Raw genomic sequence first — 17,472 nt, forward strand, 5'->3', positions numbered from 1 at the left:
CCACCTGGGGGAGGCTCTTTTCTGCTTCATTCAAGAGAACTAGTTAGTGCTCATGAAGGATAGATCCTATTCCCATCTGCCTTGTCAGACCCACACAGGAAGGGGAACTACCAGCTGTCTCCAGATTGCCTTCTCAGAAGTGCTACTCAGTAGGCTTCTTGAGAGCTATAAGAAAGGACCAGAATGTAGCTACAAAGACATCCTGTATCTCACACGTGATGTGAATGAGTTTGGGGAGGTGTGGACTATCAAATAACCAGAGGAGGAAGACAAATCAGAGATTTTAAATATCAAAACAAAACTAATTTTAAAGAAAAACGACTTACAGCTCCTGGTGCGCCTTAAATACGCCATCAGTGCTTATGAGTTTGCATGTCCTCGAGCACACAAGAGATTTTAACCGCTTAAGGTGATATGTTTCAAGTATGTGCAAATAACCTAGGGAATTTTTCTAGAACAAGTTGAATATGTGAATTTACTACTGTTACATAGTCTGTAAATTATTATACACACGCATATATTCACTGGCATTCCTCACGAAGTGATGCAGGGTTTATCCATTAAAATGGAAAAGTCTTAACTGTCACTAAGAATGTTTCATACTTTAGCTTGGGTACCTTGTAACTTAATAAAAACACACTCAGAGCTTAATTCTGGAAATAGAGGTTTCAGGAAGTATTGATTTAAAGGAGAGTCCTGTGAGATAATATATGTAGGCTCTGATTAGAAGACAGCTAATCACTTACAAAGAGGATATTTGGTGACAGATTAACTAAACAAACCGATGCAGTACCAGTCCCCGGCTAGTACCACACAGTCAGGAGACCAAAGTCCATTTCAAAGAATAAACTGTACTGGTTCCAAGGATATCTGTAAAGAATACATTTCTAGCATTAAAAGAGGTAAGTGGATTGAAAATGTATCGTATATGTGATTGGAACTAAACAGAAATGAACGGCCACTTGATGCCGTGGCACAATCGAATGAGCTGCATGGGTGGCTACCTACGTATTGTTCAACTGTGTGGTTTCTGGAAGGTGTTTGTGATAAGACCTGGAAATCCTGGGGTGAGAAACCTTAGAGAACAAGAGAAACCTGGATTACTTAACACCATGTAACAGAATTATAAATCACAAGCAAAATAACAGCTATTACCAATTAAAGTGTTACTGAGGTCACGTGCCAGTTTGCCAGTAGCTTTGCTTACAAATCAATGAAAAAGGTGAGTGAACACGGGAGAGCTTTCTGTCTCCTGATATTTTCTTCACTCTCCTTCTTCAAAGTCTTGAAATGTTTATCATGCATGTCTTCCTCTTGCTTGGTTATTCTTTTTGTGGATATTGTGAAGCGTGCTGTTTCTCTAATTTCTTTCTCAGCCTCTTTGCCATTCGTATACAGGAAGGCTATTGACTTTTGTTTTAATTAATCTTGTGTCCATCCACTTCACTGAAGGCGTTTATCAGCTGTAGGACTTCTCTGTTAGAATTTTGGGGGGTTGGTTGCTTATGTATAGTGTCTATCATCTGCAAACAGTGATACTTTGATTTCTTCCTTTCCAATTTGTATCCCCTTGATCTCTGTTTGTTGTCTTATTGCTCTAACTGGAACTTTAAGTCCTATATGGAATAGATAGGAAACAGTGGGCAGCCTTGTCTTGTCCCTGATTTTAATGGAACTGTTTTAGGTTTCTCTCCATTTAGTTTGATGTTGGCCATTGGCTTGCTGTATTTGCTTGATTATGTTTAGGTACGTGCCCTATGTCCCTGATTTCTCTAATAACTTTAACTTGAAGGGGCATTGGATTTTGTCAAAGGCTGTTTCGGGATCTAATGCGATGATCATGTGACTTTTCTTTTTCAGTTTGTTTATATGGTTTACACTGTTTTTATATATTGTTTATATGTTTACACTGACAGATTTTTATATATTAAACCATTCCAGCATTTCTGGCATGAAGCCTACTTGATCATGGTGATGACTTTTTGATGTGTTCTTGGATTTGGTTTGCAAGTATTTTACAGAGTATTTTTGTATGAATGTTCATGGGGGAATTGGTCTGAAGTTTTCTTTGTTGAATCTTTGTGAGGGTTAGGTATCAGGATGACTGTGGCCTCACAGAATGAGTTTGGCTTGGCTATGTTCCTTCTGTTCTATTTTGTCGAACTATTTAATGAGTATTGGTATAAGCTCTTCTTTGAAAGTCTAGTACAATTCAGTGCTTAAACCCATCTGGCCCTGGGTTTTTATTGGCCGAGAGAATTTTAATGACTGCTTTGTGATATTAATTGAGACAAATGCCCATTTTCTCTAGATTTTCCAACTTTGTGGAATACAGGCTTAGGAAGTATGACCTAAAGATTCTTTCAGTTGCCTTGGTTTCTATTGTTATGTTCCCCATTTCATGTCTGATTTTGTTAATTTGGATATTCTCTCTGCGTCTTTTAGTAAGTTTGGATAAATGTTTGTCTATCTTTTTAATGCTCAAGAAGAACCAACTCTTTGTTTCATTGATTCTTTGTATTGTTTTCTTTGTTTCTATTTTTTTGATGTCAGCCCTCAGTTTGATTATTTCCTGTCATCTATTGGGCATGTCTGCTTCCTTTTGTCCTAGAGCTTTCATGTGTGCTGTTAAGGTGCTAACATGAGATCTCTCCAATTTCTTTAGGAATGCACATAGTGCTTTGAACATTCCCCTTATTGACACTTTCATTGTGTCTGCTAAGTTTGGCTATGTTATGCATTCATTTTCATTGAGTTCTACAATGTCATTAATTTCTTTCTTTGTTTCTACCTTGATCCCATAGTCATTCAGTAGTGAGTTGTTCGGTTTATATGAATCTACAGGTTTTCTGTTATTTCTGTTCTTGTTAATATTCAGCTTTAATTTGTGGTAGTCTGATAGGATACAGGAGGTTATTTCAATTTTTTTGTGTCTGTTGAGACTTGCCTTGTGACTGGGTATGTGGTCTTTTGAGAATGTTCTATAAGATGCTGAGAAGATGGTATATTCTGTTTTGGGGTTAAAATGTTCTGTAGATATCTGTTAGGTCATTTTGATTCATAACATCTATTAATTCCATTATTTCTTTGTTTAGTTTTTATCTGAATGACCTATCCATTGGTGAGAGTGGAGTATAAAAGTCTGTCACTATAAATGTGTGAAATTCAATGTGTGATTTAAGCTTTAGTGATGTTTACAAATATGAATTCCCTTGCCTTAGGGGCATAAATTTTAAAAATTGAAATATCACCTTGGTGGATTTTCCCTCTGATGTATATGAAGTATCTTTTTCTATCACTTTTGAAAATTTTTGGTTTGAACATCTATTTTTTAGATATTAGAATAGCTATACCAGATTCTTTGTTGGGTCATGAATCAGTTGGATTAACATAGTAAAAATGGCCATCCCACCAAAAGCAATCTATAAATTCAACACACTCCCCTCCAAAATTCTAATAGAATTCTTTACAGACCTTGACAGAACAATACTCAACTTCATATGGAAAAACAAAAAAAAATCCAGGACAGCTCAATCAATCCTATTCAATAAAAGAACATATGGAGGTATCACCATCCCTGACCTTAAGTTGTACTTCATAGCTGCAGTAATATAAACCACATGATATTGGCATAAAAACAGACATGCTGATCCAAGGAATCAAATTGAAGACCTAGATGTAAATCTAAACACCTAGGGTCACCTAATTTTTGACAAAAAAACCAGAACTATACAATGGGGGGAGACATCTTCAGCCAAAGGTGTTGGTCTAACTGGATGTTGTTATATAGAAGAATGTGAATAGATCCACATCTATCACCCTGCACAAAATTCAAGCCCAAGTGGAGAAAAGACATCAACATAACAGCAGATGCACTGAAGAGAAAGTGGGGCATACTCTTGAACCCATTGGCACAGGAGACAACATCCTGAACAGAACATCAATAGTGCAGGCACACAATTAATACTAAAAAGCTTCTGTAAAGCAAAAGACACTGTCAGTAGGACAAACAGCAGCCCACAGATTTGGGAATGCTCTTTACCAACTAAGTCCACATCTAACAGAGGGCTGATACCCAAAATATATAAAGAACTCAAGAAACTAAACCTCAACAAACTATTTTAAAATGAGGTACAGATCTAAACAGAGAATTCTCAACAGAGGAATCTCAAATGACTACGAAACACTTAAAGAAATGTTTAGCATCCTTGGCAATCAGGGAACTGAAAACTGAAATGACTTTGACAATCCATCTTACACCTGTCAGAATGGCTAAGATTAAAAACACAAGTGACAACTTTAACTATGCTAAAATCTCTTTTAATTCTAAGTCTTGTATTTAAAATTAAATTAAGTAAAGCTGAATGGGCCATGATGCTTCATATCTGCAATCTCTGCGTTTGAGACAGGTGGGTACAGATGAATCGTTTGAAGTCAGGCCAAGCCACATAGTGAGGAGTTCAAGGACAGCCTGAGCAAGAGTGAGGCTCTTTTTCCAAAAGATTAGGGGATGCTGGAGAGAGAATGCAGTGGCTAAGAGAACTGGCTGTTCTTCCAGAGGGCCAGCATATGATTCCTGGCATTCATACTTGGTAGCTCACCACCATCCTTAATTCCAGTTCCAAAGGATCCAACACCCATCTTCTGGCCTCTATAGGCATCAGGCATGCATGTGGTACATACACATTAATCCAGGCAAAATACTCATAGATATAAAAATAGATAAACTGAAAATTCAATAAAAAGAGAAAAGGAAGAAGGCTGAACTAGCTGTTTCTTACCCTGTTCTGTTTCTACATCTTCCACAGTAAGCAGATTTTAAATCCTTTCCATAGATTCCTGAACTCGGTAATCTCAGTCCTGAATTCTCTCCTCCCCCATACCAGGGCAACAAGATGTTCCCACTAAGTGAACTTGTTTTCATGGGATTTGGCCCTTCCCTCCTTTTCCTGCAATGAGTCCTTCCTCAGATCTTCCTCTCTTCTACTTGGTTTCCTTTCATGTCCCCACTATCAGTTACTACTGTCCCAATCCCCACTCTGTCCTGACACATCAGTAGTGACCACATGGCCCTGCTTCAGTTACTTTGAAGGAGGAGGAAGCGCATTTCAGGCAGCACAGGAAGCTCTCTTCATCCGTGGATGCTTCATCAGTAGATTTACCCAATCATAGGCTGAGAATATTCAGAGAAAATTATGTCTATATTGGTCATATACAGACTTCCTTTGTCTTTGTCATTGTTCCTCAAACAGTAAAGTATGATGGTGCTTATATTTTACTGTTAGAATTATACTAAATATAATCTAGAGATCATTTAGAGCAGTGGTCTCATCCTGTAGGTCTTGATCCCTTTGGGGTTCTAAGACCCTTTCACAAGGGTCACATATCAGATATCCTGTATTATCAGTTGTTTCCAATACATTTTATGACAGTAGCAAAATGATAGTTGTGAAGTAGCAACAAAATAATTTTATGGTTGAGGGTCACCATAATGGGTTACAGAATTAGGAAGGCTGAGAAGCACTGGTTTAGAGTATTATAAAGGGTAATGTGCATAAGTTATAAAAATACTATACCATTTTATATAAGTAGGTTGAATATGAACAGGTTTTGATAAATTCTGGAGCAGTAAGTCATCCCACATAGACACTGAGGGACAACTGTACACAAAATATCCCGGCCCGGCCAGAGGCTTTACATTGGGTAAGTATAGATATCTAACTCTCCTTGTGGTGCCTCTGTTTACCCATAGCTATGACAGACACCAACAAGATGATCATCAACTTGGCTGTCTTTGGCAGGACTCAGAGTGGGAAAAGCTCTGCTGGGAATGTTCTTTTGGGAAGTGCTGACTTCTACAGTACCTTTGCTCCAGGCTCCATAACCAAAGAGTGCAGCCTGGGCCGCAGTTGTCACCTCCATGGCTTCATGCGTCGAGGGGGACAAGAGATTAGCCTGCAGATACAGGTGCTGGACACTCCAGGGTATCCACACAGCAAGCTGAGCACGAGATGTGTAAAACAGGAAGTGCAGAAGGCCTTGGTGCATCATTTTGGACAAGAGGGTCTCCATCTTGCTCTGCTGGTCCAGAGAGCTGATGTGCCTTTCTTCGGACAGGAAGCGTCTAACTCAGTCCAACTGATGCAGGTAACACAAAGATGTCGTTATGCTGGCACCATCTCACCTGGGGGCGTTATCTTCATGGGCAAGACTTTGGAAGAAACTGGTTCAAAATATACTTGAACTATAAGGTGCTAGCCATATAGCAGTAGTTAGTACAAGGGATTTTTCTGCCAGGAGTTCTATTTTGTAATTACTTTTAGACCAGTGGTTCTCTACCTTCCTAATGCTGTTCCCTTATAATAAGTTCCTTATGCTGTGGTGACCCCCTTAAACATAAAATTATTCCATCACTACTTCATAACTGTAATTTTGCTACTGTTATGGATTTTAATGTAAGTCTGATATGCAAAATATCTGATATGTGATCCTGAGGAGTTGCAACTCACTACTCAAGAACCACTATTTTGGAGGAATCCAGTCCAGTATTCTACAGTCTACAATCTACATAGACAGAAATTTTTAGACACTACCTTGCAGGAGAAGCCTTAAATTCTTAAGAACCTTGAACTTGAGAAAGTTTGTACAGTGTAACCCCTGTACCATCCGCACCAGGATCTGTTGGGCAACTTGTTGAAAATGCAGACTCATCCATGACTATTGACATAGCATCTCAAGAGGGAGCCCTGTACATCTGCATCTCCATGTTTTTATATAGGTGTATGAAAACAAGGTGAGGTTCAAAACCACCAGCTTAAATGCCCCCACACATGCAACATCAAGAGGACAGCTTGTTATTATTTATCAACAAAGGCGTATCTGTCCACTGATGATTCTCCCGTGTAGCTCTGGGCACTTTCAGGCACAGGAAGCCCAAAAGCTCTTAATGCGGAAGAGGCCAATAAATGTTAGAAAGGACAATGTGTCAACTGCCCAAGCAGTATAATGTGTAAGAGGAGCAACACAAGACTTAGCATTGCGACAAATGTCACAGGAAAGCTGTGCATGATTCATGGGAAAGAAACCAGTGATTTCTCGTGTTTCCTTGCCACAGCATGTAGGCAGAACCTAGACGGCATATGCTGTGTTTGCTTACACAGTTTATTTGTTCACTTATCATCAGTCACTAAGTTGGGGGTTTCATTCATTAGACAGTCCAGCAAAGGGTCTAGGGAAGGGAAGGGGATCTTGGCATGTCCACAGCTAGGAGGAGTAAAGAGTGGATGTGTTTATACTGCCAGAAAAGTATAGTAGAGGGGCCCATGTAGACTATCACATTCAATTCCTGGACATCATTCATTGATCTGCTACGTTCTGGCCAAGCTCTTGATTCTCTAGACAGGGGTCACCCAAGTTTAACTGCTGGGCCTCACGAGTAGAAGTCACTAAGTTCAGATGATGAATGTCCCCCTGTCACTAGTGAAGACAAAAGATTGGCCTAAATGGAAGACACAAGGTTCGTTTCTCAAGGGTTATGAATGTTTTTAAAAGTTTAGGGGAAAACCATGTGTGCAATTAGAAGAAAACAGTGGAAAAGTTAGGGCAGCGAGAGCAAAAACTTCATCATGAAACTCCTAAAAGAGTCAAGTCATGTTGTCAACAGTAAACAAGATGGTTGCAATTAAGATACAATGTGAAATCTAAGGCCACCATGCAGTTCCCCACACTATAAAACTTGTATTTCCAAGCATTTCTGTTAGAAATTGTCAGGAAACCTTTACCCAAATATCGGGATAATTTTCAGAACAGATTTAATGTTCTGTAAGGCTGCTTTACACATACATTTAATAAATTCACAAACAACTGCTTCTCAGAAGCCATCTAGACTCTCTTCATAGCCGTCATTATGCTTCCCTGTAGTACACCATGCCATGCCCAACAGGATTTCAATACTATATATTTTTAAAATAGACTCTTCTAGTGTTAGCATACAAAACCGTATAATCCACTATATTCTGACAGTGCAATTTAATTCATACTTGTTTCTTGCCTTTCGAGATGGTCTCTGCATAGCTTTCTCCAGCAGCTGACTTCTTTAAGTCATTGTCTATGACTCAGGGATTGAAGACCAACATGAGAGGGGCAGAAACAAAGTTCAGATCCTGTTTGTTTTTGTTTTTTTTTAATAGAATAATTTGTCTTTTATTTCTGAATATCAGCAAACAAAGCTTATCACTCCTCTTAACAGCCCTATGAGTGCCGGGAATGATTGCAGACCTGTTTGGAGTGCCTCTTATCTTCCAATGATGGACTTTGAGGCACAGGCATGATGCTTATGGCTTTCTTCCTGAAGGTGCCTCCATCACTCACGGCAGCCAGGTGTATGCTCCCAGATCAGGAGCAGCTGCCAGATGTCTTCATATTTGACAGGACCAAGAGCAGATGTCTAAGGGTCTAGGGTTCATGGATTCCAGGCTTATCCTGAATTTCTTTTCCTTTCCTTTCTGGGGAAGGGAGGAGTCCTGGCAGGGAAGGATTGGCCTCATCTTTCCCGTGCTTTTCTATTGTCTCCTGGTTTGTGCTTTTTACTCTGTGGAGGAGTCATAGGCTGCCAGCTATGACATTTGAAGCATTCCTTCAAATGATATTCTTCTTTATTTATACTAGGTCCATAATAATTTAGAGATGTGAGTTGTACCCTCCAAAATGGGAAAGGAAAGAATTGCTTCATGTGAGTGATGTTGGGAATATTATTTGAATTTTAAAAAGAAAATCCATAAATATATCAGAGAAGGCATAATACAGACTCCTGCTCCAATAAAGAACCAGCATGGGGGAGACAAGGTAGCTCTAAGAACTGAAACTATGAACTGAGTAGAATTGATATTCTTTTGTACAGTCAATCATAGACAGTATAATTACTGTGACTGAGCAAGTTTAAGGAAATAAGAAATATTTTTTGGCTTAGAGTCAACAACTCAGCTGTTGATACTTTTAGGTGGGCGCTCAGAATACAGTAGGCTCACACAGGCCAGTTATGCGTCTGCATGTACTAGACAAACCTCATGGGCCTATTTAGCAGTTAGAACTTACTCAGGACAGCCTAATGTTACTAGCCTTTCTTGGTTTTCAATTCACAGCCACAAAGAATGCTGATTTTACTGGTATTAAAGACTTCTACACACTAGTGGTAGTAAATCTGACATGTTTAGCACTGAGCTCACCTGTCTTAGTCAGGGTTTCTATTCCTGCGCAAACATCATGACCAAGAAGCAAGTTGGGGAGGAAAGGGTTTATTCAGCTTACTCTTCCACATTGCTGTTCATCACCAACGGAAGTCAGGACTGGAACTCAAGCAGGTCAGGAAGCAGGAGCTGATGCAGAGGATATGGAAGGATGTTCCTTACTGGCTTGCTTCCCCTGGCTTGCTCAGCTTGCTTTCTTGTAGAATCCAAGACTACCAGCCCAGGGATGGTACCACCCACAAGCCCACCCCCACCCCACTTGATCACTAATTGAGAAAATGCCTTGCAGCTGGATCTCATGGAGGCATTTCCTCACCTGAAGCTCCTTTCTCTGTGATAACTCCAGCTGTGTCAAGTTGACACACAAAACCAGCCAGGACATCACTTTATAGGAGAGCCACTGAAATTGGGAAAGTGGCCCTGTTCTAACTCCACTCTTCTGCGCTGAGGTTCATTCTCTTTCATTCACATGAACCACAGCAAGGCATGGCTTATACAGAGGTGAAGAACATGGTGTCTGTTATACACACCTGGGTTCAGACTCCTTCTTACCTACTTGCTTGCACCATAAGCTTTGGCATGGAACTTTTCTAAACCTCATCAGAAAGCAATAGGTGTTGAAAGTATCTCCTTAACTCAAATTTCTTTTCGGATTTTGGCATGATCCTGGCAGTAGTAAATCCTTTGAGACACTGGCACACCATAAGTACAACATAAGTGTTTAGCCATGGGGATTATCATTTTATATTACTATTAGCCAAGGCTCTGGCAGTCAGAGAAGCTTTCTTAAAGGCCCAGGCCTGCTGGTACTCAGCCATGTAACTTCCAAATGAGCCACTTAATTAAGCCTCAAAGCCTTAATACTCTCATCTTTAAAATGAGGCAATTTAGATAGATGCTTTCTAATGTTGACTATTCCCTGAATATGAATATCTCTAAATTTTGATTCTCTGGAAAGAAAAACTGGCATTTTAAGTGGAACAAGAGTAAGGGAATACCTTACACACACACACACACACACACATACACACACACACACACACACACACACGTATGATCCTTATTATTCTCCTGTTCCTTGATAAGTTTTTTCTCAGCTGATGTAATTGTTGGCTTTTTTCTAAAGTTTCCCCCTAAAAGGTCCAGATGCTATGATCTCATCAACCACAAACAAATGGGGCAGGGCTGGTGAGGTCCTGAGAAAATGAACAATTCCTGGAAAACAAAGTGTATATCCTAACTGCCTGTCCCTAAAGGATGGCCTCCTACCCACTAGCACCGTGAAACCAGACAATCCGTGGTTGTAGCGTTTCCAGCCGGCTTAGTACTATATTTAAATTATTATCACCGGATAAATTACTTTTACTCATTTTGCTCTTTTATTTTAACTTCTTTGGAGATATTGATCCACTGTGATTGTTCAGTCTCTGGGTCTGCGGAGAACATGTTTGGCCTCTGACATGGTGACTATCACCAAGTGACATTGTGTTCAAACATTCAACTATTTCCTTGCCAAAGACCAATTTAAAGATTATAAAGTAAATCAGCCATTCTTGGCTGGTTTGGGCAGTAATTCAAAGTGCAATTTCTCTCCCGGTTTAAGCGGTAAGTATCCTTTCGTAAAAAGTTATCAGTCGGTAAAAACTTCCCAGTGGCTGAACGCATGGGCCTGGGAGTGGAAGGGCACTTAGTGATTCCCTCATTTATCTGGCATGAGATAACTCTGGAGTATAAGAGCCACCTGAAGAGCGAAAGGAAAGAAGGGAGCACGCTATTTACAGAAAACCAGGAACTAAGAGAGTTACACTACTTACTTTTTAAAGTATTAGCTTAGTAAGAAAAGCATTCTGCTAAGCAATATTGTACAAAACAATATTTTAACATGGACCTTTATTTTGATGATGACTCAGAAATACTTAATGGCAAGTTTGATCTAACAAGAGCCATCAGGATGATGGGTTTGGTGGTGCACAAGGGCTAAGAGCACCAGTTCTTTACCAGCCTGCACATAAATATTTTAGTATGATTTTAATGTGGCCCAGGCGAGGTAGGTTGAGGCACTTAAGTGAGAAGCTCTCAGATAAGACTGTTTGGAGCTGAGACGAAAAGATCTAGAGACTGCCATACCCAGGGATCCATCCCATAATCAGCCTCCAAACACTGACACCACTGCATACACTAGCAAGATTTTGCTGAAAGGACCCNGATATAGCTGTCTCTTGTGAGGCTATTCGTGGGTCTAGTAAACACAGAAGTGGATGCTCACAGTCAGCTAGTGGATGGATCACAGGGCCCCCAATGGAGGAGCTAGAGAAATTACCCAGGGAGCTAAAGGGATCTGCAACCCTATAGGTGGAACAACAATATGAACTAACCAGTACCCCTGGAGCTCGTGTCTCTAGCTTCATATGTATCAGAAGATGGCCTAGTTGGCTATCAGTGGAAAGAGAGGCCCATTGGTCTTGCAAATTTTATATGCCTCAGTACAGGGGAATGCCAGGGCCAAGAAGTGGGAGAGGGTGGGTAGGGGAGTGGGTGTGGAGGGTATGGGGGACTTTTGGGATAGCATTGGAAATGTAAATGAAGAAAATACCTAATTAAAAAAAAAAGACTGTGATCAAAGATCAGAAGCTGAACCTGGGTGGAAATAAAACCCCAGTATCATATGATCTATCACCATTGTACAGGCGTGCCTACATTCATGTGTGTGGTATGTGTGTGCATGCACACACACACACAGGTGCATCCACAGCTTAAGTGTGAAGGTCAGAGGATGACAAGGGTTGGCGTTCATGTGGGTTCTAAGGACCTAATTTAGGTCATCATGATACTGGGACTTGGGGAACTCCTTCACGGTCGTCTGATGATACAGGAGGAATACAGATCCTTTCGTGGGGTTCTTAGTCTCAGAAAAAATAGTTTAAGGATAAACTCAAATGAAAGCTCAAGGACAATTTTATTAGATAGAGTGAGTAAGCTGAAAATCTCAGCAGCTGCTTAGGGGAGAGCAACGAAGGAGAGAAAAGCCACACCCTTTGCTCTTTCCACAGATGTGCAAGTCAGACACAGGGTGGGAAAGCAGACACGTGATAGGGAGGGATCCTTTAAAGGAAGAGTAAGAGAGCCCCAAATGCTGGGGAAACTCAACGTGTTAGGGAAAGCATACTTTTTCAAAGAGATAGAAAGATTCTGGGGGATTCTGGGAAGGAAAGGCACAGTGTCTCATTAAAGGGAAAATGATTGGTTGCATCTATTTTTGTTTGTTTGTTTGTTTGTTTTTTGTTTTGCATGTCTTAGGTGACTCTACCTTCCAAGAGGTAGTCCCTTGGAATGGCCAAGCTGGGACATCAGCTCTCTGCCCAGGCTAGAAAGCTTGCTCTCTTTGATGAGAACACAGTTTCTCCTAATGTGCCTTTTCTGTTACTCAGACATACAGGCTCTAACTGTAAGCACTTTTATCCCCTAGGCCATCTTGCAGGGTCATGTTAACCCCTTTGTAGCAAATAATAGCTATTTATTGTCTTTTGGTGCTTGAGATAAGAAGTCTGGGAATCACAGAATTGGCAAGGTTGGTTTCTTCTGAGAGCACACACTGTGTCCCAGTCTTCTCCTATTTTCAGGGCCCGCACCGCCTCCTTATATTTTTGAATCTGTTCAAATTTTTGTTTTACATGGACATTAATACTTTTAGATCAGGAGTAAACTTAATGACTTTAAGTTAATCATATCTTTATGACACTCTTTACAAATACGGTAAATTCCAAGGAATGGGGGATCAGGACTTGGCATATGAATTAGGAGAAGGACACAGTTCAATCATAATCTCATAATTCACATTGCAGCCTATGCCTTTTCTCTACTAGAGATATGTACAACACACTACAAGCACAACAGACTTCCCAAAAATGTCATTTATTTTGACATGCTACCATCATCTACAGTGGGCTGTTGGCATCATAAGGATACTTAGATTTATAGAGTTATGACGTTTAATAGCTGTGCAAACACAAGTTCTCTAATGGACTTGGACTTAAAAACACATAAGAATGTGAGAAATGACACATCATTTTGTGAGTTCTCTGATAAGTTTACTTGTATATTTACCGTTGAGATAATGTTTTCTGATATACTGATTTTGGAAAGTCAGCTCATGTATTCTTGAAGCAGGACTTTTTAGGGGAACTCGTAAGTCTGTGGTATAGGTAGACAGATTCTGATTAGGAAAGGGTGAACAGGTGGACTCAGCCCTACAGAGATTTGCTCCGAATGCAGAGGGAAAGCCCAGTCTGTGGGAAATCTGTCACAGTGAGCTGTTGAACCCAGAAGTACAGGATTGTTTCCCAGAGAATAATATTCAGAACTGAACCAAGCTAACTGAGCCTGCTCTTTGATTTAATCGGGATGGTCATAATTCCAGAAATATTTAGCAAGTATTGTTGAGAATTCCCAATGTTCATTTGAAACCTCATGATAATGTAGACACAGAGAATGTACCTTCAATGAAGTCAGTGCTAAGTTTCAGTATCATTTGCCTAAATAAATGGCTCTGGTGAGAGCCTGGCTGCACTCATGGTAGTCATGGCCACTGCTATCTCTGACTTAAAATCCATGTCTCAGAGTTCTTGTGAGTATTTCCATATTAGACATACATGTCTGATGCTTTTCTTTCTTCTCCTCCTTTACTCCTTCCCTCCCACTCTTTTCTTCTCCTTACACAATAAATAACAACCATATATTTGCTATATATATTAAGACATAGCTTTCTAGACTATTTTAATAAAAACATGACCATAATATGGTTCAATATCCTCATGTGTCAATTTTCGATGCCACAATGAGAAGAGTATGGCAACGATTCATGTTGAACATCAAAAAGTTATGCATGGCCAAGCATGGTGGGTGCCTGCCTCTAACCCAGCACTAAGGAGACCAAACCAGGGTTGATATGTTTGAGATCAGCTAGGGGAACATAGTAAGAATCTTTCTCAAAGGACTCAAACTAAAACACATCAGACTGAAATGAGGGAGTGGGAGAGGAGGTGGGCAATGAAAAGAGATTGCCAACTTATAAGAGCTTTATATCTAACACCAGTTCTTTATTTTTGCTTGTTTGCTTCTGAGTGCTAGAAGTCCTTGCTAACTCTTGCTATATTCATTCATAGACATTCTGTATTTTAAAAACAGTGTTACGAACCGGCAACACCTTTGTAAGTATTTCGGTCCCAGACACATCTAGAAGGAAGAAAATGTTACTTGCTGTCACTTGGTTATGATTTCCTGTACGGTTCGGAAACATCCAAGAGTTACATGGTTACCCCTAGATGCCTTTTGCATTGCATGAGCAGTGTGCCACATGCTGTGGCTTCTGCTTTCTATCATCAGCTAATTTTCACTCATCAAGCAAGAATTTATTGCACAACCAACTTGCACATATCACTAAACAAAGGGACAACCGTCTTCAGTGCTTTTCAAGCACATTAGAAGAAGCTACTTGATAAATTGCCTCTGACTCCTGGCATGTGGCAAGAGGAACATGAGGATTACAATAATCTTGTGTAGCTGTTCCAACTCACCAAATAGATTATGATCTTAGCTTTTCTGTTACTTGTCATCTGGTTAATCAATAAAGCATAGCCAGATTATGTCATTTTATTCCCTTAGTAGATATTTTAGGGGTGATAATATAACATCCCAAAAGATAAATAATAAGGAGATTCTGTAGCAATGCCTTGCTCAAGGTACCACCAATATAAAAGGAATTGGGTGACTCCAACAGGGTCTCTCGTTGTGGAGAAAGTATAAGCGATCACTGAGTGCTGGCCATACCACATTCATGGTAGCCAGATGCTCTGCAGCATTAAGCCTTTGCATATCAATTATAACAGCAAAGTAAAGCAGAGAACCAAAGCCTTTTTGCTGCTGTTGTTCAGAAACCCCATCCATCTTCTTCAATGTGTTAACAACACTTGAGCTCATAGTCGCTTCCCATTTCAGATATCAGTTTTCAGAAATATCATGACACATGGATCTGTTGGCTAACATTGGACTTTGGTAACGGCTTTGTGCATTTTTTTTTTTTTTTTGAGGAATACAGTCCAAGGCAAATAGTCATTTAACTTCTCTCTCTTTCAGGAACTTCTGGGAGATTCCTGGAAGAATTACATGGCTGTCCTTTTTACCCATGCAGAAGAACTCGAAGAGGCAGGGTTGAGTGAAGAGGAATATTTGCGTGAGGCTTCTGACACACTCTTAACCCTGCTCGATTCCGTTCAGCACAGATATATCTTCCTGTCCGGAAGAGGAAACTTGTGCAATGAACAAAGAATCAAAATCTTAGAAAGAATCATGGAGTTTATAAAAGAAAATCATTTTCAAGTTCTTAGTTTGACATAAAATTTAAGTGAGGAAAAGAGAGCTCCAGGTGTTAATCAGGGTCAGAAATCCAATTTTATAACCTGCCTTTCTTCACATGAATATGGGGCATGAGAATTCCCTGTATGGCTATTGAGCCGTTTTGGGGAAAAAAAGTAAATAAAAACTAATATCAAGGATACAAGCTTTTGTGATATCAGAATTATACTCATAAGTATTTATCCAACAGAAAAGTGTTCATTTGTGCAACTAGAAACATGCATATACAAGAATGCTCACAGTGGTACCATTCACATAGTCAAAGACTGAAAACTATCTAGATTTTCATTAATAGAATAATATTCAAATTGTGGTATACTAACCCACTGAGATATACAGTGTGAGGATGAACAAGCTCAATCAGCTGTAATAGCAGTGATCAACCATCTAAGTACAACACTAAGAGAAAGACACCAGACATAAAATGCGCTCAATGACTCCATTTGTAGAAAGGTCAGCAGCAGTCAAAGACTAATGCAACCCAACTACTCTGGTGTGAAGAAGTGCTGGGTATCAGCAAAGCAAAGGATGCTGTGGGGGAGCGGCAGAGATGTTCGTAAGGCTAGTTCCTGATCTGGAAGCTGGTTTTACTGGATGTGTACCCTGTGAAAATGGAACAAAATTTCCTGTAATGTATGAGCTCATAACTGTATCTGTGAGTATAACTGTGAAAGAATAAACTTATATCCTTTTTAAGAGATTTATGTCATTGCTTACTTGATGGAAGAAAAGAAAGATTGTGTAGCCAAGCCAGAGTTTGTGTCCTCATGTATACCGTGTATACAATGGGCACTTAAATATGTTCTCCATAGTTACTGCAATGATTAAATGGATTGCCATGAGAGAGAGACTGGATGTTAGCTTTCTTTTCTGCCTTACCTGCTAGCCCCACTTTGATTTGTAAATATTAAGAAAAACTCAGAGCAAATCCTTCAGCAAACCCCTATAATAGTTCTCAGAGCAGGCTATAACTGCAGTCTGGACTACAAAGTGGTGACTCTTGTGTGTTTGCATTGCTGTAAGTACCGGAATGATTTGGCCACTTGAGAGAGCTCTTCAGGGTGGTTTTAATGAGATGGTGATAATGAAAAGAAAGCAATTGTAGTTATCAAGAGCCATGTCCATCACAAAGGCAGAATCATATCCCTTTCACATGTGATTAAATGTGAATCTTCCCAGGCAGCAGCTAATTCATCAACCATTTTCATAAAGTAAATTTGTGGTTTATTTTACTTTATTTTGCTTACTGTGAATAACCTGTAGTTGTTTCCATTAGAAATAGGATTATAACTAATGAGTTTCTTCCAAAAGCTGTTCTCAAAGTGCTACTATTATCTGAACCCTACCACAGATAATATTTATCAGTCATCAACTTCCTGTTTGTTAGGTAGACAGCTTCGGATGGACAGTGACAGACTTAGCCTTAATTCTCTCCCATTGTTTTATTATATTGCTGTTAACACCAGACAGACTTAATTATAATGGATGCTTAATTGATACATAATATTTGTACATCTCTATAGTGTATTGTGGTAATTCACTGCTTATTATATAATATGTAATGATCAAATCAGGATAAAAGAGAAAATCTGGCGTCAGAGACACGTTATCTTATATTTTTGGGGGGACTTTAGCAATCAAACCCTCCAGCTTAAATACTTAATTTTCCTGGATATAATGCCTCAGTGAATATTTTCTGACTCAATGCCTATTTTTCCTTTTTTCTTTTATAATCTACTATGGATGCAAAACCTCCAGAACTATCACCTCAAAGTGTATTCCTGAGAGATATTCTATTATGAAGCCTAATGTGAGT

The 17,472-nt window shown here is 39.6% G+C and overlaps 1 protein-coding gene across 1 annotated transcript; it reads left to right on the forward strand.

Annotated features, from left to right (window-relative positions):
- Window positions 1-829: 829 nt before the first annotated feature.
- Window positions 830-16,342, forward strand: Gimd1 (GIMAP family P-loop NTPase domain containing 1). The gene is made up of 3 exons (XM_021158918.2): window positions 830-902; window positions 5,753-6,147; window positions 15,378-16,342. The coding sequence occupies exons 2-3, from the start codon at window positions 5,755-5,757 to the stop codon at window positions 15,636-15,638; spliced, it is 654 nt and encodes a 217-aa protein (XP_021014577.1). The 5' UTR covers window positions 830-902; window positions 5,753-5,754; the 3' UTR covers window positions 15,639-16,342.
- The last annotated feature ends 1,130 nt before the right edge of the window (window positions 16,343-17,472 follow it).

This window comes from Mus caroli, chromosome 3 (genome assembly GCF_900094665.2).
Source record: "Mus caroli chromosome 3, CAROLI_EIJ_v1.1, whole genome shotgun sequence".
In the NCBI taxonomy this organism is placed as follows: domain Eukaryota; kingdom Metazoa; phylum Chordata; class Mammalia; order Rodentia; family Muridae; genus Mus; species Mus caroli.